The sequence below is a fragment of the Falco cherrug genome, chromosome 3, assembly GCF_023634085.1.
Source record: "Falco cherrug isolate bFalChe1 chromosome 3, bFalChe1.pri, whole genome shotgun sequence".
Lineage (NCBI taxonomy): Eukaryota > Metazoa > Chordata > Aves > Falconiformes > Falconidae > Falco > Falco cherrug.
In genome coordinates, this window is record NC_073699.1 from 37,708,110 (window position 1) to 37,732,173 (window position 24,064).

The 24,064-nt window shown below is 40.6% G+C and overlaps 1 protein-coding gene across 1 annotated transcript in view; it reads left to right on the forward strand.

The window, feature by feature from the left end:
• TPD52 (tumor protein D52) overlaps window positions 1–19,897 on the forward strand; it is a 128,073-nt gene extending 108,176 nt beyond the window's left edge. The window contains exon 7 of the mRNA XM_055703644.1: window positions 19,617–19,897. Coding sequence (XP_055559619.1) covers window positions 19,617–19,770 — 154 coding nt within the window. The 3' untranslated portion in view covers window positions 19,771–19,897. The remainder of the gene's footprint in view (window positions 1–19,616) is intronic.
• Window positions 19,898–24,064: the final 4,167 nt, after the last annotated feature.

The following is a 24,064-nucleotide window of genomic DNA, read 5'->3' on the forward strand; positions in this document are numbered from 1 at the left end:
CCATAGATGAAAGGCTAAACAAATAGATCACGTATTGTAAAAAGAAAGTTAATTCAAGTGTTTAAACATTTTGTTTTAAGACTTTAATTACAGTGTGGAACAAATAGTTTTTAACTGACATGGTTTTCTTTGTGTGTTACTGGCGCACATCCATCAGTACGGAGTTTGAATAACTTCACCTTAACTAGCACGCTTTCTTCTAATAGTTCATTTATTCCTAAGTGTGGTTAATGCTGAAATGGGAAAGCATGAGATGTGGCTAAGATGGGGTCTGAAAGGGTGCAGCTGCAACGTGCTTAAAGAACTTGGTGGATCACAAGGATTCAGCATTACTGGAGCTGAATTTAAGGTTTCAGTCCATAAGCACTGCGGCACAGTGGTGGTAACGGTGCTGAACTTATATCTGTCCATGGGAGGACGTACGCTGTGCGTCCTGGTTGCAGGTTAAATTTCTACAGGTGATGAACAGCCAAGCAGGTACTGGGGATCAGTCTTGTAACGATGTAAACTTGTACCTGCCTCCTGGTGTTCAGCCATGCTTTGGGCACTGTGGGTGTTTTATCACTCACGTAATCCGAGTTTATTCCCAAGTATAAGAGAAACTGAATTTGACCTGGGTGACTGAATGCCTGGTTTTGCCTTGTATAGTCATTATTGTGATAACTAACACCATTAGCTTCAAAAGTGTGGTACTGCAGGCATAATCTTTTAAAATGCATAAGTGAATTCTTTCAGAGTAGATGAAATTTTTCAGTGGAATTGACCCATCAATAGGTAAAATCATTTATGTGTATTTTTTTTTCCCTTTTCCTTGTGTGAGAAAACTTTCAGAATAATTCTTTCCACCTCCAGGGTATTACAGATTACTTGGACCATCAATACTTTCCTTAAATCTTTTGTGGAGTACAATAAACCTCCCTGTCCTTTTTATAGAGAGAGTGATAGAATTTCACACACACACCCCCACACACACCCCCTTTAAAATGCAGATAATACATTGTTTGGAGAAGTTTGTTTGAAAAGGTAGGTTAAGCTGGAATGAGTCGTCACCTAGGCACCCTCTGTGTGTGTGCATGTATCGGGAACTTGATACTGTGGGAAAGCTGCAAGGCACCTTCTGAGGTGATGGAAAAGAAATACTGTACTACAATTAGTTTTACTCACAAACAAGAATAGGATTTTGTTATCATGATTAATTGTGTCTTACTGTATTCCACCAGAAGGTAAGCAATAGCAGGAGCTGAAATTCTTGAACGATAGAAAGAAAAGACTAACAAGTGAAAGGTATGGAAGCAGTCTTGAGGTCTCTGTCACTTTTGCTAACTAATATAACCACAAACTGGCTTCTGAGATAGGCAGAAGTGATAAGCAGGTCCCTTTTCAATGACCAAGCTTATTTGAACATTGATTGGGACAAAACCGTTCTTTGTTTTGTTGGTATTACTAAATCTTTAGTACAAAGTTGGCATTTAAACCAAGGGCTGCCTTTATTTACTCAAGGCAAATACGAACATTTTGGGTGCCCCTTTTCTTCTAGGCTTATAAACTGAATTTTCCATTGGCTTTCATATGCTTTAATGAAACGCCTCCAATATGATGCACTGGCAAGCCTGTTGTCTTTTATCCTATTTCTCCATCTAACTAGTTCCTCTTGATGTCAGTTACCAGTGGACAGAGGGATGGAGGGAGTCCCAAATTGTTTTTGTGGCCTCATTTTCTGCTGTGAGCAGACGCAGGCAGGGCCCACGCTGGCGTTCCCTCAGCCGCTTGCACTGGCCATCTCCCTTGTGCAGCCGCCTGTAGAGCTGGGGCAGGGAGCTGATGCAGAGGAAAACTGACTTTTTTTTTCTTTTATTAGTTTTCACATGAATCCAGTTCCGGATCTGGTTGGCAGCCATACAGCTTGCCCTGTCACAAGGACACAATCAGGAGTGGTCAGGTGCGGGTTAAGGAAGAAGGCTCAGTCTGCCCTTTCAGCAGCTCAGGTTTGTGCTGGGCAGGCAGTCCCAGCCTCATGGGCTCCAACATTCCTGCCACATGCAGGGCAGAACAAAAATTAGAAGTGCAAGTGAGTCCTTGAGCTCTGTTGAGATAATTCACCACAGCAAAGCCCGTGCATGCACAGCCTCTACCACAGCTCTCCACAGTGCAGTGCCTAGGAGTCTGAGGGTGGTAAGTTAAGCAGTCAAGGTTTTCAAGGCAGCTTAGGGGAAAAAAAAGAGAGTAAATGATTAAAAATGGAGAACAAAAAGGTGCATGACCTGGAGAAGTGTGTGGAAGGGTGATGGGTGCATATGCTGGGCTTCTTTGCAAGTATTTCCAGAACCGCTCTGTGATGTTCATGTGTGCCACCGCTTATAAGTCTGCAGTAATTCACTGGCAGAATGTATTTGGTTTTCTATTCCTGAACAGCTTCAAAACCTATTAAAATACAAAACGCATTCTTACTTGTCAGAAACTAAAGGTGAGGATACAAAGCATCTGATCACAATTTGCTTAGAATGGTTTTCTGCATTTATAGAAAGGTGTAATGCATTTTACAAGTGTTTGGAATCTTTGGAGTCTTGAAATATCTTTCCAGTGTTTTTAAGAGTATAAATGTAAATATTCAGTAGAGTATTCTGCAAATGAACAATATTTTTTATTCTGCAAATTAAAAAAAAGAAAAACGGGCAAGGGGCTTGAAGTCTGTTTCTGTCATTTTGCAGATAATTTGGGAGAAACCTTTCAAAGCTACAGCGCAAACAAATTGTGATTGAACAAGTGAAGACCCTTGCAGAATTACTGCACACAAAGGAGATGTGGACTGTTTTCTTAAGTAGCGAGCAGTTTTACAGTAGGGCTTTAAAATCAGGACTTAGAGGCAGTACAGAGTAACTGCAGTGGTGAATTAAGGAGATTGTGATACAAGGTTTTAATATTTTTTGCATATTGTCAAGGGTCGGGTGTAGAATGTACAGCAGTAGTAGGTAACAGAGAGAAAATGAGACAGGATCTTAACAGCTTCACTTTTTCACTCCTATAATACAGGATATAGGCCAAGGTGCTGGGTCTTCTAGGAGTTGGTGGAAGCATTAGCTAGGAGCAAATGTTTTCATGGAATGCTTGTATCCTATGACACCAGCTAGAGAAACTTTTGGTGCCTTTTTTAAAATCAAATGAACGCTAATAAGGAGAAGGAGGGCAGAGAAGTTACCTGGGGAGCTTCTGTTTAACTACCTAAAGTTTGGAGGAAAACAGGAAAAGTAGAGTAGAAATGTGTTACATTTGTAAAGAAGAGTTACTGTTCTGAAAAAGTCCAGCAAATGAGAGATGTTGTCTCCTTGTTTTGTTCTATCTGTTCTTCATTATGTTGTTGGTTGGGGGTTTTTTAGCCCCAGTTCAGCAGCCACTTGTGCAGGCATATTGCACAGCTGTACATGTAGTCCCACAGAAATTAGTAAGCTTATCTATGTCAATGACATGGACCAGAACTCTTGAATGCAAGCACTAGTTCACAAATATTTCAGGATTTGCACAGTCATGCTCTGAAACTGGGTCGAGGATTTGGCAATAGCAATGAGGGGAAAAAGAAAAAATCTCCAAAAATTGTGTTTCTTATCTTTGATTGAATTCAACATTTTAATCTTGTTTTCATGAGCATTTATATCAACGTACTTTCACTGGAAACTGCAAAATAAGAAAATATATTGTCTGTATGTGCACAGATGTTGTATTAAGCAATTATCTTTATTTTCTGGTGATTTTTATTCATGCATACAACAGGTGAGTTATTTTTCTTTCACGCAGTACTAAGCTTAAGTAAATACTCAAACTCTATTCAAGTATTTAGTTGTGTTTTAGGGAAATGAGTCCTAGTTTGGACTTAATTCTTTGCAGTCGCCTCTTCTACAAGGTGATTGGGCTGTTTAGTCCATTTGCCAGGATCTCAGGGCTATCACAGGATGCACTAGGAAGGTCATCCAGGTGGTTTCATGCAGGAGGTGTTGCTACCCAGCCACCTCAAGCCCCTTCATATGTGGGCTGGTTTCTTGCAGCGCTGTGTCATAGCCTTTCATGTCCTGAGTTCCAGCTGGACATACGAGCTTAAGTGCAACGCCGAACTAGAGCCGACTCTTCCTATTCAGGCAGCATTAGACCTGGGTCAATAAGAGCTTCTGGAAGTTGGAGCCCAATGCAGAAAGGTGTAATCAGTCTTGATTTGGCAGGATCAGGGCTAAACAAGAGGTAAAAAAAAATTCCTTGTCCTTAGCTGGCTCTCTGAAAAGCCACTTTCACTGTGCCCCTTGGTGCCTCTGATACTGGGAGTCTAGCGCAGCTGAATCAGATCTGGCACCGTGGAGAAACAGTTTAGGTCTGCATGGTGTGTAAGTCAAGATGTGCCCAGTAAAGGTGCTTGGACTGCTTCCACACCCAGGGAGCTCTGCTAGACCTGAACTCTGCATGCCTGAGTTCAGCCGTCCCTGCACTGAGCTTCCTGAAGTGGAAGTGCTGGACTGGTGTCTCCACATCCAGAGTAAAATGCCATGGATCGCTCTCCTACATGACAGAGCTGTTTTATTCCCTTTCCATGTGGACAGGAGTTGTAGGAGGTCCTGTAACTCAGTTTCCTCTGGAGAAGGCACACTAAGATAACACTGCACACCGTGAACAGAAAATACCATATTCTTTGTCTAATATGTAACAGGTATATCAAAACCTGCCTGCTTTGCTCAAGCGCGTTCCTCTCAGCTCTTTGAGAGGCTTTTAAAGGCAGAGCTCTGTTCCAGATTTACATCTCCTGGCTCCTTTTTCCCCAAAGGGATGGGGATGTAATTTCAGACCCTTGGTTAAAGAGTTACAGGTATTTGGGAAAACAGATAATTTGCTGCTAATTGATTCCCTGGGCTGCTTGTTCCCAGTTTTGGAGGTACTGCAGGCATTAAAGATGAAGCATGGAGCAGTCTGAGTTAATGGTCTCTGTCAGATGATGAGTTTGTACCACACAGGTTGGGAAGGAGCAGCTGGAGAATGGGAAGGAAGAAAAGGAGAGTATGGCGTGAGTAAGCATAGCTCCAGGGAAAAAAAATTACAGTTTCTTCTGATTTTTGCATGTAGCCACAAACTTGAACATAGTTAAATGTCACTGGGCCAGGGCAATCCCACCACCAGAAAGTACCTTCTGAAGTGGAGAATACAGCAGCATTTTTCAATCCATCAGTAAAGAATTGTTGGATTATTTAAATAGTTGATTGAGTAGGTCTTATAAAAACAAAATATAAATGCTCATCAGTAAGCAATGGTCTTTGCCCTCTGTAGAGGGTCTTTCTATAATCACTTGCGTCCACTGGGCTGGTTTCCATTGCTTTACAGTTCTAATTTCACGGTGGTGCAAGTTCCTGGTTCACATTGTCTTACACTGCTCTCCAAATGATTGACCCAACATTCAAAGGCAGCAGTATCTGTACTTCTTTTGTCTGATTTTCCCCCCTCCTTTTTAAACTTCGCTTTGTTCATAACCAAAGCTCACAAATGCATCCGTCCTGTAGGAGACATTTTATGATCTGTAGTTCAGAATTTCAGGAATGAGGTTTACATTACAGTCATAATAATTTGTGCTAAAGGGACAAGTAGACCCAGAATCCTCAGATTAGTTGATGAAAAGTAGATATAAGTGTTTTAACACCTAAATAAATCCTTTCTGGTTAAAATAAATCGAGGCTAAAACTAGTAACATGGGAGCAACTTAACTCTTTTCACTGGGCTTGGAGAAGTAGTTGATAACTGCTGCGGCTGTTTGACTCCCTTGTTCGGATTAAAAAATAAATTAAAGGAAGGAGGAAGGGAATGAAAGAGCATTTCCTTACCAGGCAGTCACACAAGCTATTGTCCGTGAGCTCCCCGCCCCCACTCTTTCACCCAGGCGCGCGCGCACACACACACACACGCACACAAAAAGCCAGTTTTGTGTCCTTCTGAGCACACAGATGTTCCTCTTGGCATCCCTACAGTATGGATAGGTTTTTTTGCAGGCGCAGAATGTGAGGCTTCTTTGTTGGAGACAAAGTGTTGCCTGTGGTGGGAATTGCTGCAGTGATGGGAAAGTATCGTAATGTATTGTTGGATTACTGTGGCTTTTTCCCCAGTGGAGACAGTACATTAAAGTAGCTTTGTGGGCAGGGAATTGTTTGAGCCAAGCCTGGCTAATAACACTCTCCCCTTGGCAAGCAGTCGTTCAAGGTATGGTTGGCATAGTTTGGACAGTCACGAGGTTTGTCCCAGGCATGTGCAGCGGTTTTGCTGCGTTGAGTAGAGGTCTTACCAGCCGTCTTTGGTGAGCTAGCAGAAGCGGTCTGGCTGTGAAGACAGAGCTGTCGTACTTTCAGCCCTTAGTTTTTTAGTTGTATGAAGGTCTGATATGATACGTGCCTTCTTTGAATAATTGTTAGGACATCTGTTCTGGGTTTTCTATATAATGGTTCAAAGAAAACAGCTTAAAAGTAGAAACTGATAACATTAGGTGTTTTCCTGAGCTTTCATACAGAAAAGGATATAGCCCTTTAAAATTGTTTCTTGTACAACAGAATCTCTCTGCCAGAGAACATGGTGCTTCTTTGGGCACAGTTGATGACAACTTTGCCCAACCCAAAGCTCCGAATCCAGTTCTTCTGTTGTTGATGGTACCGAGCAAGAGAAATACAGACTTGTCAGCTGGGGTCTAGATGAAGTTCCTTTTGTCCATATTGTGTTATTTTTTTTATCTCCATTCCTGAAATACACACAGATTTTGTCATGACTTGAACTCTTTGGTTGACAGTTTTATACCCCCTTTATAAATATATTCGGATATGAAAGGTCTGCCTATGTAAATTCAGTTGAAAGATTGCACAGTTTAAGACGGAGAAAATGAGTTATGGCTCCATTTCAAAATGGCTCAAGAAATAGCTTACAGATGAAAAATTCCTTGAAGAAGCTGCTTCTAGGGAGAATTTGGAGGGGAGGCTATAGAGGAGAAAGTTACTTGACTCTGTGTAAGAACTATTGTTTTGTTTCCTGGTTTGCTCCTCTAATGACAGAAGCTCTATTCCTTCACTTTTTCTCCAGATATTTTTATCTATCTCTAGTTCCCTCACTGTGGACAAAGATGGAGTGATTTAATTTTCTGTAGAGCTTTCATCTTTCCGCATCTAGAAATAAAAGAACCACAGCTTTATTTGGTGTGTTTTCTCAGTCCATGTTTGTGTATTGTATTTAATGAGAACTTACCAGTGATTCTCTATTGACCAGAAGACAACAAAAGTTACAAAAGAGTGCATAAGCCGACCAAGTAGATCAGGAAGATGGTTGTTCTCCTCGTAGGTGGCAGTTGTTGCTAGTTCATTTCCAGGTGTACTCTGCATACTGGATGCAGTTCTGCTGTCATGAATACACCTACTTTTTACTATTCTTAAATAAGCTTTCTTCATCCCTGAGACCTACTTCTTGTTTGTCTCTCCAGTTTCACTGAATTGCTTAGATTGTACTGACTCTAAGCCTTTCCCTCTTCTTTCAGTCCCCCTTTTAAAACTATAAGCATGCTCCTTTTTCTGTGTCAGTGTCCCCTGAACAGAATCCCCTTTGGAAACCCATCCTACCCTTCTGCTGCCTGTGGTTTCAGAAACCCAGGACACATTCTGCTGCTGTAGCCAGCAACATGGTTTCTTTCTTAGCTTTCCTTGGAGGTACCTCCTTGTCGACTTGCAACCTGCAACTGCTGGATTTTGTCTGCATGTCTCTTTTGATATATCCAGCTGTTCATTTCTTCTGCATTGCCTCCAAAACAAAATTTTCTGATGTTCCTTCTAAATTCCTTTTGATAGTTATGTTCAGGGATAATCTGTATTTTCTTAACCTCAAGCATTACAGCATTAGGTTAACCTTTGTCATTTCTAATATCTTAATGGTGTCTGGTAGTACCTTGTTTCATGCTATTTTGTATGCTTTTTCCCTCCCTTTAGTATTTCTAAAAGCTGCCCTTAGCAGTCTGAGCTCACTTCTGGCATCACTGCAACAGGTGAGTGGCTTGCTAGCTGAGCTGTCTTACTGTTAACTCCTTGCCTAGAGCCACCATGTTCTTCATGGATATTTTTAATATGTTTTCCTCTTTTGTTTCATAAAAACACATTTTTTTAAAAAACTGAAATACACCTTTTGCAAATCTGTCCCTCTCCAGACTCCAGTTAAGATCTCTTAATATTAGTTATTTTTAGCAGAAAGTGGAACCATCAAATATTGGGTTTCTCAGACAGGCGCATGGCATTCTGCAGAGGAGTGAGCCTTCCCCATGCTTCACACTCTTCCTTGCCAGTTTTTGAAAATCAAACTGACAATGTCAAACTGGTTTTATTTTTAAGGTGCCACTCCCCAGTAGGATTTTCATGTTGTCTCTGAATAGGCTTTTATTAACTGTGAAAGCCATTTGAATGAATAATGCAAGTGTTAGCTTACAAAGAAACGTTCCTGACCAAATCTGAAAATGACCCTTTTACAGGAGCTCCATGACCTCTTTTTCATCAGAAAGTCAGTTCAGCATTAGTCGCTATTGTTCATTCATAATGTAAATAGATGAGGTTGTTCTTGGGACATTCAGATTAAATGGACACTAACAAGGAATTGACACTTAAAGTAAGTATTACTTGACATACCTTAAAATGGTGGGTAATATTCTGTGCTATTTATATGCAGGCATATATTCTAGATTTGTGCGTTCAGTGATGCTTCAAGATGATTTGCATGTACTGGAAATAGTTAGGTCTGTAATCTATAAGAAACGTTACAGTGGTGCTTTTTCCCTACAAGATCCCATTTCATCCTCTTGTAGCTTTGTCAGACCATAGTGTTGATGCTGTCAGATATTGTTAGCTAAAATCTTCAATTACTTCTTCACTGCGTGTCTTGCAGTTGTCTGAGCAATCTGCATATGCTTCATTTTATAGACTTAACTGCTACATAAATGTGACTTTACTTTTGCCACAGGGGAGCAGTAAGAGTGACTGAGCACACCAGAGGGCAGGTGTTACAGGCAGTGCTTTTGTGTTGGCACCAACAGTCGAAAGGAGAATCGGGAAAAGACATAGGAATAGGGAGGTCAACTGAAGAGGCTGGTACTTCTCAGCAGTCCTTTGGGAAGGAGCAGCCCTCCTGTGGCCTTAGCTGATTGATAAAGGGGAACCACATGGGTCCTCCAGCTCCTCTTGGCTTAGAGTCCCATCCAGTTCTTCCTCTTCGCTTAAGCCCACCAAGTCTTACCAACCCAGTATTCCCCACAAACCTCACCCACATTCTCCAAAGTTGTATTCCTCAACCTACATCTCTTCTAGACCCCCTTCCCACCTCCCAGGCTTCCTCTGAGACCCCAGATCATTAGCATCCAGCCTTCCCTCATCATCAGCATCTTTCCCATCTCTCCTGTTGGAGTCATGTGCAACTGAGAATCCAGCTCTTCAGCAGCTCATCTTCTGTCTGTCTTGTCTATGCCAGCTCTTAACATGAACATGGTTACCAGCACTCAGTGCCCCTGGAATAGCCTCCCCACTCATCTTCTGTATCCAGCTCTCCCAAGAGAAGAATAAATCCAATATATAGCTATGATGGGGTTTAAAGGCAAAGGACATGGGCAGTACTTGCTATCAGTGCAGATGGGAGTGTCAGAGCAGGGTTAGAAGACATGTCTGCAAAAACCTGCTGACAGTATGTGAATTATCCTGGTTTGCTGAAGTTTTTCCTGTATGACAACTTCTCCAAGCTGTACAGACCTTGAGGGCTGAGCACCAAGGCTGGGCAGGTTTTTAAATTCATTGTCGTTGTTCCCTTAGCTAGTGTCATTACCCAGACAGTCAGGAGGAGAAACGGTCTGATTTGAATGTTGATAACAACCATGTTTGGATTTTCAAAACCTACTATTTTTAATCCCTTGTAAGAGACTTGCCAGGATGGCTGGTGCAAGGGGACTGGAATCAGCTGAGGGAGAAAACTGAGAAGCACTGCAAGAAAAAGAAGACAGTTGAGCTTAGTGGTGAAAGAGAAAACTTGTGATGGGGTAAGAAATGGACTGGGACTAGGATCAGTGAGGAGGCAGTAAGTAAGAGAGGACAAGAAAAAATGTCTTTAATAGTTTTTCCTGGGGTAGAAAAAGAACACCGGAAATCCCTGGTCAGACACCCCAGGGAGAGGGCGAGAGATTAGGGAAGTTATGATTAGGAAAATGGACTAAGTATAGAAAGAGAGTAAGATTGAGACCACGTGTATCAAGAGGAAAACTAGAACAGTATTGTGGTAACTGCATTTGAAATTTGGAGGGCTGAAGGTTTAGGGCTGCGTCCATGAAAAGTGTCTGACTGAGACAAGGTCCCAGTGTGAGAAAGGGAAGGAGCAGGAACTGCAATAGAGATCACTTGCGGAAAGATGGACAGAAGAGTGTGAGCTAGGGCGTGCTTCACATGAGTTTGTTCATTTTTCTTTCATCTTTTAATCAATTTTCCTGGCTTCTGGTGCCCATGAGCATGAAGAGCTATGAGGTCTTGTTGATGTTTTGTAGTATAATTGAATACATTTTGCATATATTTAAGTATATAGTCTTTATTTGTGAGCATTTTGTATATAAATTACAAAGCAATATTTTAATCAAAATAGTTCACTGAATAAACAGCAGAAAAATATAACGATTTAGATTAAATGCTCAGATTTCTTTTATTTTAGAGTTATGTTTCCTCTCAATATGTTATGGACTGAGAAAGCAACTGGCATAAATTACTGTGTGATGACATAACTATATCTGATACAAGTTCTTAGATGACAGGAGCCACCTATGGCAAGTTTCGTTTGTCAAGGCTTACCTCACCATCCCATAGAGAAAAGGTTATAGTGTTCATCTTTGATGGGATATGAAGTAAATTTCAAAATCTAGATTATTCTGAGGATTCCTTCTCTGAAGAAGGAATGATCCTGTCCCAAAAGTTTTAGTGAATGCAAATTGATTCTTGCAGAAACTGTAGCAAAAATTACAGCAAGATTTTTTTGGTCTGTTCTAGTAAGTATTGGAACTTTGTTTTTTGTCTGAATCGAAGGCAAATGTGTTACTTCTTAGAAGTTTTTCACAACTAAGAAGCTCCACTGAGAGTTTTGACTGTCCATACTGAGTAGAACAGAATTAGATTTAAATATCTTGATTATTGACATCATTGTAACAGCAGAGCTTGGTAATGTCTTCACAGTGGTTTGCTCAGGGCTTTTCCATGAGAACCATAAAACAATGCTTGTCAGGCTTTGCATTTACCTTCTCTTTAGCTATAGGAATGAAAACTTCCATGTTTCATTCACCTACGTCTGTGCCATTTTCAAGGGGCCACCAGTTGTCTCAATGGCCAACAGTGGAGATGCAGGAAACAGTGACAAGGCCCCTGAACTTGGGTCCCACAGAATGAAGATGCCAGGGTTTGACCAATATGTACAGTTTTGGGCAACTCCTTAAGCATAAGCACCCTAATGATGGGGTGACCCCCAAATTCTGCTGCTGTCACCAGTCTGGTAAGTTACCTGCCCACCAAGTGTCAGTATGTGCAGTAGTGTTAATGTGTGTGCTTGCTTCTGTAAGCTCCAGTTGACCAGGGGTATATTAAAGTGGTTCAAGGGTGTTCTTCACATCAGGATGTAGGTAATATCCCCAAATTCTTTCTGGCATTCATTTCAAATTTCTGCTTTAGCAGTGGTCAGACTAAAGTGGGGTTCGGCTTTGGACTTCCTCAAGGTGCATAAAAGCACCTTTTGGTTTTAGGGATGCTTGCTATAGGCTCTGCTTATGCACTGTTGTTCAAAAACACAAGGTGACAGTGGCTGTTGTTTAAGCTTATGGTTTCACACAGGCTTAGAGCATTCTGTTAAATGCTTCCGTGGATATGAGAGGCTTTTATCTGCTTTTATCTAGTAAAGTATCTAGATCTGTGCTTGTATCTAGCAGAGTAGAGCCTTCTTGCTTGTGAAAGGATGGCTTTGACACAAGGAGCAAAAATATTCCGAAAAAATACTAGGCAGGAGTCATAAATGGTAAATGTTCAGAAGAAATGAGTGCATATTTGCTTGCTTAGCTCATGGAAAGAGGAAAACAAGCTGAGTAGGAAACAAATAAAGCTGAAGTGGCAGTGGGTTGATGAGTCACGAGCAGAAAGTCTGAATTTTCCCATGGAATATAACCAGCAACTTTGGAGCATTTTTTGTGAACGGTTTGATTGCAGAGAACAGAGGTGCTTTGAAAATCCTAATTTGAATATCCATCCTTTATTTGAGTGACGGGGTACTGTGATAATAAATAATGGTTGAATAAAATTTAAGCCAAAAGGGATCTTCAGGTCACCTCTCAGGACTTCACTGTTTCACGAGACATGACATTTCAGCACGTAATTCTGAACTGAACTAACACACCTGTTTTGACATCTCTTCACTTGAGGCCGTCAATGGCTGGAAAGTCTCAGTGCTTGGAGATTTTTTCTAGTGGTTCATCAATATTATTGGCAAAATTGTGAGTCCCATTTGCATTTGATGGACTTTGTTTTCCTGCTGTTACATGCTTTTCCCAGATAGATTTAAGCACCTTTTAATACCAGTATTTTCTTTCTGTAAAGGTATAGACAGCTCAGTCTTTTTAATAACATAACAGATCAAGATCTTCACATGGTTATTCAGTGTTATGCATGTTCTTTGTCCTCTCTTTAATAGCCTTTAAAGGAAGGTAGGCAGCAGGATACTACAGTCTCCTAGTATCTCTTGCCATCCCCTGTTCTGCTTTGTGCAGAATTCACACTGCCTTTCTACCACCACTTTCTGCTGTCTTGCTCATACATGCAAAGCTGGAATTTGGTCTTTTTGCCCCAGCATTGCTTAAGAGCTCATACTGAGGGCGGTGGTGGTGTTACATTATGATTGCTGATCCAGCTGCTGGAAGCAGGATTGCCATTGCTAGATGCACGGTGTGTACCTGGCTAGAAAAAGCCACTTGAGCAAGATGTAGATTGCTGCACAGAACTGCGCTGCCTTCAACTTGACAGCAATCTGCTGATCTAATCCGTGTTTCTTCTGAACAAGAATTTTATATATACTGGCAGTGAGTGAGGGGTTGCAGGGAATTGGTGTGCTCTTGTTGAGCTCCTTCCCTGTAAGGCATCAGAGGGTGACCTATACAGAAATCCTATAGATCTGTGCCAGGGTAGCTCCCTAACCAGCTCTATGGCCTCTCTTTGCTCATGAAATTGAGACCAGTGTGGGCTCGGGCAGCATCTGTGAATGCTTGAAAATGTTTTTGAGGTACAAGATTCAAGTGTTCCACACACAGCTTTGTTCCACCCCAGCTGCACTGCTTTGCTGCTGGCTGGGGTCAGGTAGACGTGGACCTGCTTCTGGAGGTGCATCGTAGTTTTGGTATGACTAATGGGGAGCTGCAGGGTGATTTTGAGTGGATTTGAACAGTGGTAGGAAGAGCGAACAAAAAATCTGGAGAAAAAGTGATGGTCAAATGTATTCCGTTACCTTTGTTGTTGTATTTTTTCTGAGGTTGATAATGTGATGCCTTCCACATAATAAAAAAAAAAAGAGAAAATGAAACAATTAAGAATTTATAAACTGTTCTGTACTGGACTCTGTTAAGGCACTGAAACAAACCCTCCTGAATAATAGGTCTGAAAACCACATTTTGAAATTCTCATGGTACAAAAGTGAAAGACATCAAGACTTCTCATAGCATTCTCTGAGAGTACCATGGCTCAACTCTAACCCTGTCTTTGGAATGTTTTATATATTAATCTATTTTGTATGGGAGATAATCCAGGGGTTCCTTTTATTGCAGTTTTCGAAAGCCATCGTTAGAATGTGTTGGGAGATGTCAAAACATAATGTTGCAAAAAACGTAAAAAATTAGAATTAAATGTCACCCTCGGTATAAGAATTAAAAAACAGATTTAATAGTTGCCTTCCTGCTCCATTCAGAAATGCATGTTTATGAGAGGTGGGACAGGTGGCATGGAAGAATGAGCGGTGGGTGAGAGTGGTCATGGCCAGCCCTTGCTAGTTTGTTCAGCTTTGCATTGCACAAGTTGCCATTCCAAAAGCAGTAACAAAATAGAGGGACTGTAAGCTAAAATATTCCATTTGTCTCAAAATAGAAGTCCTGTATTTTTATAGTATGGAATAGGGGATATCTGTGGATGCTTTAAAATCCACTTTTAAAATGAGTGGGAAATACTAGCCAAGACCTAGTGAGACTCAACCATTTCTGTAATTGCGCTGTTATTTTTGTAGCACTGTTTCCAAGACCAGAAGGTTTGTTACTTTAAATTTTAAACTAATAACTTGAGTAGTTTTAATAGAAAAAGGACTGCTTGCTAATTTGTGATCACATGTAGTTTTAAATATTACATAGTTTAACAAAATCCTTTAATGCCTACACCTATAATTTAAAGTTTGAATAAAAATTTTAATGCTGTGTAGTAACGAGGATACTTCCTCTACATGTGAAATTGCACACCTGCAAAAACTACTGTTCCATTTTGGTAGCAAATGGTATAATTAGGATCAAAACCCCATTTTTAGTTACAGCCTCCTTGTTTTTACATGCTCATTGCTTTCCAAGTTAACTCCCTTTGTAAACCTTCTGCTGTAGCCTGGAATGACTTTTAAATTAAAAAAAATTAAAAAAAAATTACCCCCCAGCATTCTTTAAAGTTAGCAAAAGCTGAAATATGTCATTCCATATCTTCCCCCTCCAATTTTATTATGTAAAAATATTAGGGTTTTTTTGTTTATTCATATATTTTAAGGGAAAATAGTAAAGTGACTTACTTTTTAAAAATCACAAGTTTAAAATCCTGACTAAAGAGTTTTGGGGGTTTTGGCTGTTTCCTTTAATTTATCATCAGGATTTTAAGAGCTTTAAAACTTCTGTGAAAAAGGGAAAGGATCAGGAGGGGCCAAGTTGCAATAAAAGGGATATAGTCAGTCAGAAGGAAGCTTCCAAGCTGCTTAGGTGTGGAAGTATATGCTGTGCTATTTATGTGTTCAGCAAAGAGAAAACCTACTTGATGTAAGTTAGGACACAGTAGTTTGATATTTGTGTGCAAAGATAAAAGACCCTACTTCTAATGTAGTGAGAGGACATAAACGCTCATTTTTTTGTTTGCTCTTAAAGGTTCTTTAAGCGGCATTTGCAAGGCTGTACTGTATGCTTTCTCTGTGCTCTTACATGCAGTATGATGTTGCTGATGTATGGTTGTACAGACTTACGGTTCAAATAAGAAAAAGGATTTTCATCTTGATTTTTTTCAAATTCTTTTCTGTGGCAGTCCAGAAATTACAAAGAGCAATTATTTAGGTTGCCTCCAACATAACTTAAAGTCATCTTCTGGAAGTGGATGTTTGAGGAAAGGTGCACCTGTACCCAGTGCTTTGCCCACTCCAGAAGAGAGGGAGAGAAGCCTGCAGCAGCACTCATTCACAGCAGAGAGAGTTTTTTGGAGCACACTGATCCTTGGCTGAAGTTCAGGCAGAGGTTTCTGGTGGGTGTTTCAGTGGGTGCTCCGCCGACACTGGCCTGAGATGGGGTCACGTCTCAGCAACAGCAGCTGGTGGAGTCCCACCTCTGAAGCTGTGTGTAAGACAGAGTCCTCCCATGCAAAACTGGTGTTCCCAAAGGGTTAAAATTGGTAGCTCTTGTCAATAAATTCTATAGAAGTGGAGAAAGCTTTGACTCTGCTTGCAAAATAGTTTTTTTTAGGTTCTGTAGAATATTCCTATACTTTCACTTATATATGAAACTAAACTACCTTTGTCTACTTTAAAGTGAATTTAATACTCTTACCTGGCAATAGGAAGCAGTAGGAGGAAAATGTGCATCTTCAATGGACACAGTGCTTGGGAGTTGGGTGAAGGTTAATGGTTCCTGCTGATGGTCATGAGATAGGATGATCTTGAATACCAGCATTGTTACTTAAAAATAAAGCAAGTCCTTTTGCAAAATGGGGTAGATGGTTTCTTTCCTTTTACATTGGTGTCCTGTGTCTCCTAGGACACCGTTGCTGAAAATAATAAAATGCCTGCTTTGTTTCTGGGTCCTGCTTCAAGCTTCTGCCATAACCATAGGATAGTTTTATCTGTTGAAAGGATAAATACCTTCGTGGATAAGAGTATGCTTACTATGCATAGAGCAACCTATAATTTCCTCTTGTTCTAAAGGTGTTGAGTAGACCACCACTGCATGCTGTGCTCATCTTGCTACATTTTATACATCTTCCACTTCTCATTTATTGTAAAGTGTTCTAGCTGAACAGAACATCTGCCACAAAACTAAATGTTTATATCCATACAGGTTGGCAGTTGTGGCAGCTCCATAAAGTGATGTTCTTCAGGATCTCTTTGTAAGCAGATATGCTGTGCCTGGAAGACCTTCTTTAATAATTAAGTACGATTAAAGTATCTGGAATCAGAATTACTGAAGCAGCAATGAAGGTTGTGGTGCTTTCTATGAAAATACAATTGCTTGGATTTTGCATTACAAGTGTATGCTGAAGTCGTGTCTGGAAATTTGAGCAGAGTTCTCTGCAGACTGTACAATGAGCAAAGTCTTCATAATGCTAAAACAGGAGGAGTCATGCTTAAGATTATTAATTTATTATTAGATTAGATTTATTAATCATGAGAAGCACAGTTTCTTCACAAATTTTCCTCAGATTTTCCAGGCTCTAAATAGCACTTTAAAGGTTTTATTAGAAAAATAGCGGTTTCATCTATGCACTTGCAAAACACCTACCACTCTAGTCTAGCAATCAGCCCAAAAGGAACTGTTGCATGATGATAATGGTTTTTATTTTGGTTATAAAGATGGAGCTCAATCTCTTTCCCACTCTGTGCTGTCAAATAGAGAGAGGACTTCTAATTCAATTTAAAACTTATTCAGTTCAATCTTCAGCAGAAAAGTGTTGGACCCTGAAGCCAGTTTTCACAATAGCGTCCTGCTTTCTGTTACCAGTAAGATACTTTTCCTCTAGGAGGAAGGAGAGAAGAAAAAGGCAGAGGCGTGGATGGTCTTTAATATTTGTCACAGAACCGCTAGTTTTAGTATTAATTTTTATTAGGTTAAAAGCATGTCCATCTTCTTAAAAGCAGCACAGAATGTTGTTGTTCACAGGTCCGAGTTTAGTGTGACTCAAGCTTTAATAGTTTTATGCAGTCTTTACTTTTCAGTGACTTTTTTCCTCTTCTGTGGCTCTACTTTGTATATAGTTTCCTTCCATTTCTACACTGTTCGCCTGCAGTCTTTTCAGTGCTTTTTCTCACCTGCTTTATCAGTTATCCCCTCTTTCAAATCTTTTAAGCATGTTTTTTTTCTCATTATAAGGTATCGGAATCATAGAACCATAGAATGGTTTGGGTTGGAAGGGACCTTAAAGATCATCTAGTTCCAACCCCTGCCATGGGCAGGGACACCTTCTGCTGGACCAGGGTGCTCCAAGCCCCATCCAGCCTGGCTCCCTTTTTCCTGTTTCCACAGACCATTTCTTCCTTTCAGATTTCCTTCTCTCCCTCTTATTTTGCCTTCTCTCAAAACCTACTCTTTCTCTCTCTCTTTTTTTTTAAAAAGTCTTTTCTCATGCCCCATGAACTCCTCACACTCATTGATGAAGGCAAAAAGGTCTGAGAATTTATGCCAAAGATAGTGTTAGGGATCAGGATAACTTAATGGTTGGACGCAAAGGCAACCCATCTAGCCAGTAGCTCTTGGAAAGGTAAAGGTTTGGTTCATGCTAGAGAATTTTCTGGAGATTTCTCCTATATACCCAAATGGCTAAAATCATGAGTCAACTGGTGTCTTCATTTAAGATTTGTCAGTGAGAAGCTTTCCTCTTCATTCCCCTTCTTATCTCAAAACGTCCTGACTCCTTTGGGGAACTTTCTCTTTTAAATAAGTCTAACAAATCCCAGAAGGTACCGTCCATTTTTAAGGTCTTACACATTGTCTTTTAATTTTGTTTTGCCCTTGTCTTACTCCTCTGAAATGTTGCATATTAGCTTTCGTGAATAATTATCGTCAGTTGTGAAACTGTTCTGGTTTGAAATGTAAGTATTTCACAGAGAAAGGGGCAGAATTGATCCTTTCCAGCTATTTAGGAACAACCAAACATAAACTGTTCTCTGTCTTTGGTAGCTGTGCCATGCTCTTTGCTGCAGCAGTGGTTACTTGCATGTTGGACAGATGAAGGACTTCACATTTATGTTTTTAAGAAAATGTGTGGTGTTTCAACTGTGTTGATTCATGCAGATCGTCATAATGTTCATTGGCAGAAATCTTGCTGGCTGAAGTACCCTATGTTAGCTACTTGTTCAGAGTGGAGGTATCAAATGATCTTCCTTTGCACTTTTAACATAACAGTATATTATCTGGGATTAACCAAGAGCCACAGGAAATTAATGTAAAATAGAATTGACAGGGGAAAAAAAAGATAAATGCAAGGCCAGCATCTTTTCTTAAGATGTTTAGTTTTCCAAAAGGATCTTGGTTTGATGTGCCAAAGGCAGTAGAAACCCAATTCAGTTTTGCTCCATGCTAGAAAACAACTGTCAGACAGTAAAGACTGCCCAAGCTGAAGGTGAAAGTGAGCAAGATGGAATTGCATGCAACCAGGCTTCCCTGTTACACTTTCCCCAGTCAGGAATGGGAGAATGTTTCAAGCTTTCTCTTGCTTTTCCTCATGATGGTCAAGCTTGATGCATTTTCAGCTCTTCATGCTTTGACTACGGAAAAAAAGTGTGGCTTGAACTTTGAAAAGCATATTTCTCAGTTTTATTTCTGGACTTTGATCAGTAGCTCTCCGGTAAAAAAGATGCTAGTATTTAAAAAATCTTCACTAATCTGGCATGGACATCTTGACACAGGGTCTGTTCTTAAAACACATTGAATGCGCGCATCTTCTGACTTGAAAGGAAAAAGGAAGAAAGAAGAAAAAGTGTAAAACAGTAGAACTCAACCCCATAGGCAGAATGTTTCTTCACAGCAGTTGTGGGGTTTCTCTTTAATTATATGTAATAAAAAACTTGCAGATGATACCCACTCTTCAGAGGAGGGGATAAGACAAGAAAAGTCCCCTTGCCTGAGGCCCAGAACTGGAAATAAAAACCATAGTTAGCTGGCATTATGCTTTTTGATTATAGCAATGTCACCAGTGATCTAATGATGACTTGTCATCCCCTTTAATGATATATCATCCCACAGATCATTGTGTGCATGATAGCAGATGATACAGTAAAATATTTTGATGGAAGACACGAACAGTTTCCTATAGAGTAAACTGCTTTTCTGTAGAGCCTGCGTTCCCTCAGCAGGATCTGGTGGTGCCTGCTTTTCCATGGGCAGGACTGTATCAACAGAGACTGGCTCTGTGGTGTTACAGAGTGTGTCCCAGCAGTTCCAGTGCTGAGGCATCACAACAGTGTTGGGCTTCCATTGCAGCACGTTGTTTTCTGTGGGGCTGCTGCTTTGGTCTGCAGACAGGAGAGCAGCCTTAGGAGATGCAAAACCGTTGCCTAACAAAACTTACCTTCTTCTCCCCTTTGCTTTACAGAAAGTATCAGAGAGGAACGCGAGTACGCCTGAGACTGCTGGATCTTGAACTCACATCTAGGTTCTTGGGCGCAAAAACTGATACAACATTGCTGGAAGCCGATGCGGTGCTTTTAGGGCTTGCAGAAAGCAAGCAAACAAAGCAAAAGGAGTGAATTTCATGTAAATAAATGCGCTTTGTGCTCTATAGCAAATTACACAAATGTTTCCTCAGGAATTTAAAAGTGTCTGTCTGCCTGGTTATATAAATAACGAGATCAATAAAAGAATAAGCACATTGTACCTGATTCTTGCTCCGTTTATATTCACTCATCTTTCTCACTTTTTCAGTTTAGATTTCAATGTGAAAGGTTGATTGAGCTTCCATGGGTATTATTAATTGAATGTTTACATATTTTTGTGTAAAGAATTCCAGAGTTCAGCTTCCCATCCCAAAAGGGTGTTGATCTAAGGCATTGTACTTCCATGGAGGAAATCCGAAGCTTGCTGTTGTGCTCCTTCCAGTATGGTGTTTCCTACAGAACTATATCAAGGGTTCCTGATTTCCAAGTTGCAGTGCAGAATGTTTTACTGCAGATACTGGTTTTAATCTCTGTTATAATACATCATGCTTTTCTCTGTATCTGCATGAAGAACTAGAGGTAATTCTTTGCTTTGACTGGAGCACTCATTTCCAATGCATGTTAGTAAATTTTCTCTGGATGTTAATATAAACAAAAAGAAACTATTGCAATGTAGTAGGCCAAGCGTAGGTCTTAGGTTTCTGTAAGTGTATTTAAGATAAATTTAATGGGTATCTGAATGCACAACAAAAGAATCATGCTATGCTATTTCCAAATCTTTCAGAGCTTTTGCTATCAAGAGACCATTTCTTTTGATTTCTAGTATACCCACAGCTGAATTCTGCACAGTCACTTGGCGATCTGCATAGCGCCTAGCAGGTGTGCTGAGGGCAAGTGAAATTTGCCATTTATGTCACTGAATTACAAAAGAAAGCCTGATTAATCTTCAAGTATTTTGCCCAGATATTGGAATAAAATGAAATTTTCTAAGGTGGTATTGCCTTGTTTGTCCGTAGTGACTATGCAATGACAACACGTTTCTCGCTGTATGTACTAACTCAGCAAAATGTACACTGGCTTAAGTGTGTATTACACAAATCCACAGACACCTCATCTTTCTGCTGGAGCAGGCCATGTGAGCAGTGATGGAGCCACTAAAGGATGGTGGCTTCTGCCTCTCACGACTGAGTATATTGCTGTTTCAGCCACATGAGGGAAGAGGAGATAAGGGATTCCTAAACAAGCAGGGTACCAGGGAGCCAGCTCCAGGCTAACATGGCTCACACCCCCCTTTCCTTGCCTGCATCTGAGAGATACTTGGATGAGATGGCATCAGAGAGCAGAAACTGTGAGCAATTCTGCTAGATTGTAGCTGGCCTGTGGGTCAGATCGCCACCCAAACTCTGCAAGTCTTCATATGGCCCCAAAAAAATCACTCAGAACAGGATGCAAAAGCTTTAATCATTTTAGAATTCTTTTCCTAAAGCATTGTCATTTCTCTTTTAAGGGTACCTGCTGTGGGTAATTTCCAAAATACGTCTCATGCATGATCTGTCAAGGAGAATATTTCTGATATATATTTCTGATATAAGGTATTTATTTGCCCAAAAGATGAGGAGGACTCATCATGGATAATGCCTAATCATTCTGAAGGGAATGGGCATGTTTTAGCAGATCCTGTTATAGTTTTGCAGACTGAAGTTCTGTTTCTGAAATCAGTAAGGATCCAAACAAGAGAGAGGAAACAAGCAATGTGAGTTTGTTTTGTTGCTTTAATTTGCTCATTCATCTCAGTGATCTTGGGGGAGTTTGAACATGAATTTCATTGGGTGTTAGCCTCCAGGTGAAGAGTTATCCTAGCACTGGAGTAGGAAAAGAAGGCCTTTTTAAGAAGTCGGAAGGGATTTAAAGTATCAAAGAGAAATCCTGTCTGTTGAATGTAACTCATCCTACATGCTTGATCAACCCTAAATAAGAGTGATTTGGGAGGAAATACATACATTAATGTTTTGGGGGCAGTCTAAGAGTTATTTCACAGTGGGTATCAAATAGTGGTTTTATCAACTCTTCCTTGGCTAACATTTAGAGAAGTGACTTTTAGAGACTGTAGAAGTTGCTGTTTCAGATCCAGCTTAATGTTTTATTTGGAAACTCGCAAGCTCACATAAACTGATCATCTTACATATTGTGTGGTTGAACCTTCAATGGCTTCAGGCTGCTGCTAGCCTTTCTGGCCTTTGGAGAACCAGCCGTTCTCCCAACTCATCTTTGGTGACCTTCAAGGCCATTGTTTATTGGACCTCTAAGCTGTTCAGACAAGAGTTGTCCCAGGGAGTCATCTCTGGGGTAGCCTAAGCCCACCACACATTTCCTCAATTCTGTACAACTCCCAAATGCAGAACTGCAATGACAGAGCAGGGAATTCTGCAATGTCTTTGTGGTGTGCAGCTGGGGTTGTGTTTCATACTTGTAATACCTGCATATGCCAAGAATATGTGTAGACCAGAGGTCCTTAATGCAACGTAAGGAACAACCAACATTTGTTACTGAACAACTACAATGGCACAACTGCATGGTCCTGTGCCTATTGAGACTATTATCATTTTTCACTCCACTTTTTTACCAGAGTAGAAGTTGATAATGCAAACAGGTATTTCTAGGGCCATCCATACAGAAGAATGAAAAATGCAGACACTTTTCTGCTGGTTGCCACCTGTCCCCCGGAGTTCACTCTTTCTTTATGACTGCATGCCTTTTTGCTCCTTCTCTTTGCATTTTCTGCTGCCAGGTGCACACAAGCATATGTACAACCCATTCCTCTAAGTCTCCTTGTCCACATAGTTCGGATTCCTGAGTGGCCTTGCATGTGTCTTGGTTTGGGCAGTCACATGCATCTTTTTGTTTGGAGGTCATTCTTATCTCATGTGTGAAGACAGTAATTTCTGCTAACATAAAGGGGGGGTAAAGCCACACCAGCAGCTCCTGTGGCACTGTGCCTAGCCTGCACCACCACCTGGAATACTCCTGTCACTTAAGTATACTACATGTATTACTAGTATTAACCAAATGAGTGCTGCTGAGTCAACGTACTGAGTCAAGTGTAAATCCGTCGTTTTGCTGAGAATCCTGAGGCCAGTATAAGCCGAGTTCTGCAACTACATTCATCAGACTGCCAAAATTGGGAATTTTTCTATATATCATGCTATGTTTTATTCTAAATTTTGTTATTTTTGTCTCACTCTGAAGCACTGACCAGATGAGCAAAGATAATTACTAAAATCACATGGATTTAACCTCACACAATTGATTTTTTTATTATGGAGCTGAGAAGACATTTGGTGTTAGCAGGTCGCTGTTTCTTGATCTGTCAGAAGAGGTTTTTTCCTATAACAGTCTTGATATTTGAAAGTGTTGAAGGTGGTTCTGCTCTGAAAATTTTCAGCTCTGAAAACAGCACAGATCCCACTTCATTAGCAGATACTCAATTCCTCATCTTCCTGTATCGCGTACTGCTTTGCATGATGCCCACATCTCTTAAAATTTCCCACTGAAATTTGGATGAATGTGTCAGATTCGCTTCAAGTAGTTGTAATTCATGCTTGATATGAGGTAAAATTTATGCTCGGAGATGTGATGGTGAGTGCTCAGTGAACAGCCTGGAAAGCATCCTGAGCAGAGGGGCCGGCTACTATCCCAGTCTTGCCGTCCCCACTCGGTCGGCTGCTGGGTGATTAGTCGCAAGTAGCTGTGGGCAGCTACAGATCTTAACTTCTACACAAGCGAGAAATGTTTCCACCCATTCTGCTAGGACACTTTTTTTAGGCCTGTAACTGAAGTGTCCGTGAACTTCACCCTACCCCACATCCACTTCTTACTCCACCCAAGTCTCACACCTGAATGTCTGTAGTGCTTTCTGGTTTTACAGGTGTGCTTGTAAGCAAAGTTAGCTTTAATAAATACAGAATCCAAGCTGTTTGGGGTTTTAGCTGAGTTTTAGCTGGGGTTTTAGTTTAGTTTGTGTTACTCGAGTCCTGTTTTGAAGGTTTTAATAAGTTTTCCTGAAATTCTACCATTTATTTTATGAACAGAACATTAAAACAGTTCATACATACTTGGAAAGCAAAACAGCTTGATCGTGATGGGGAGCTGGAAGAAAAATGGAAATAGTTCAGTGTTCTTTTGGTGACTGATGTGCTATAACAAGACCTGGTAAATCCCCCTGGGCTTGTCTGCGCTTTCATATTCCAGGCCTTTAGGTGATGAGATGGGGAAAAAGGGAAATGCTCAAGAAATCAGGCCTGCCTATTGAAAGCGAATCAGCATCTTGCCACCAAAGCTTTGGCACGGAGCTCATTTCTAAGGAAAAGAATACTTCACATTTTGCTTT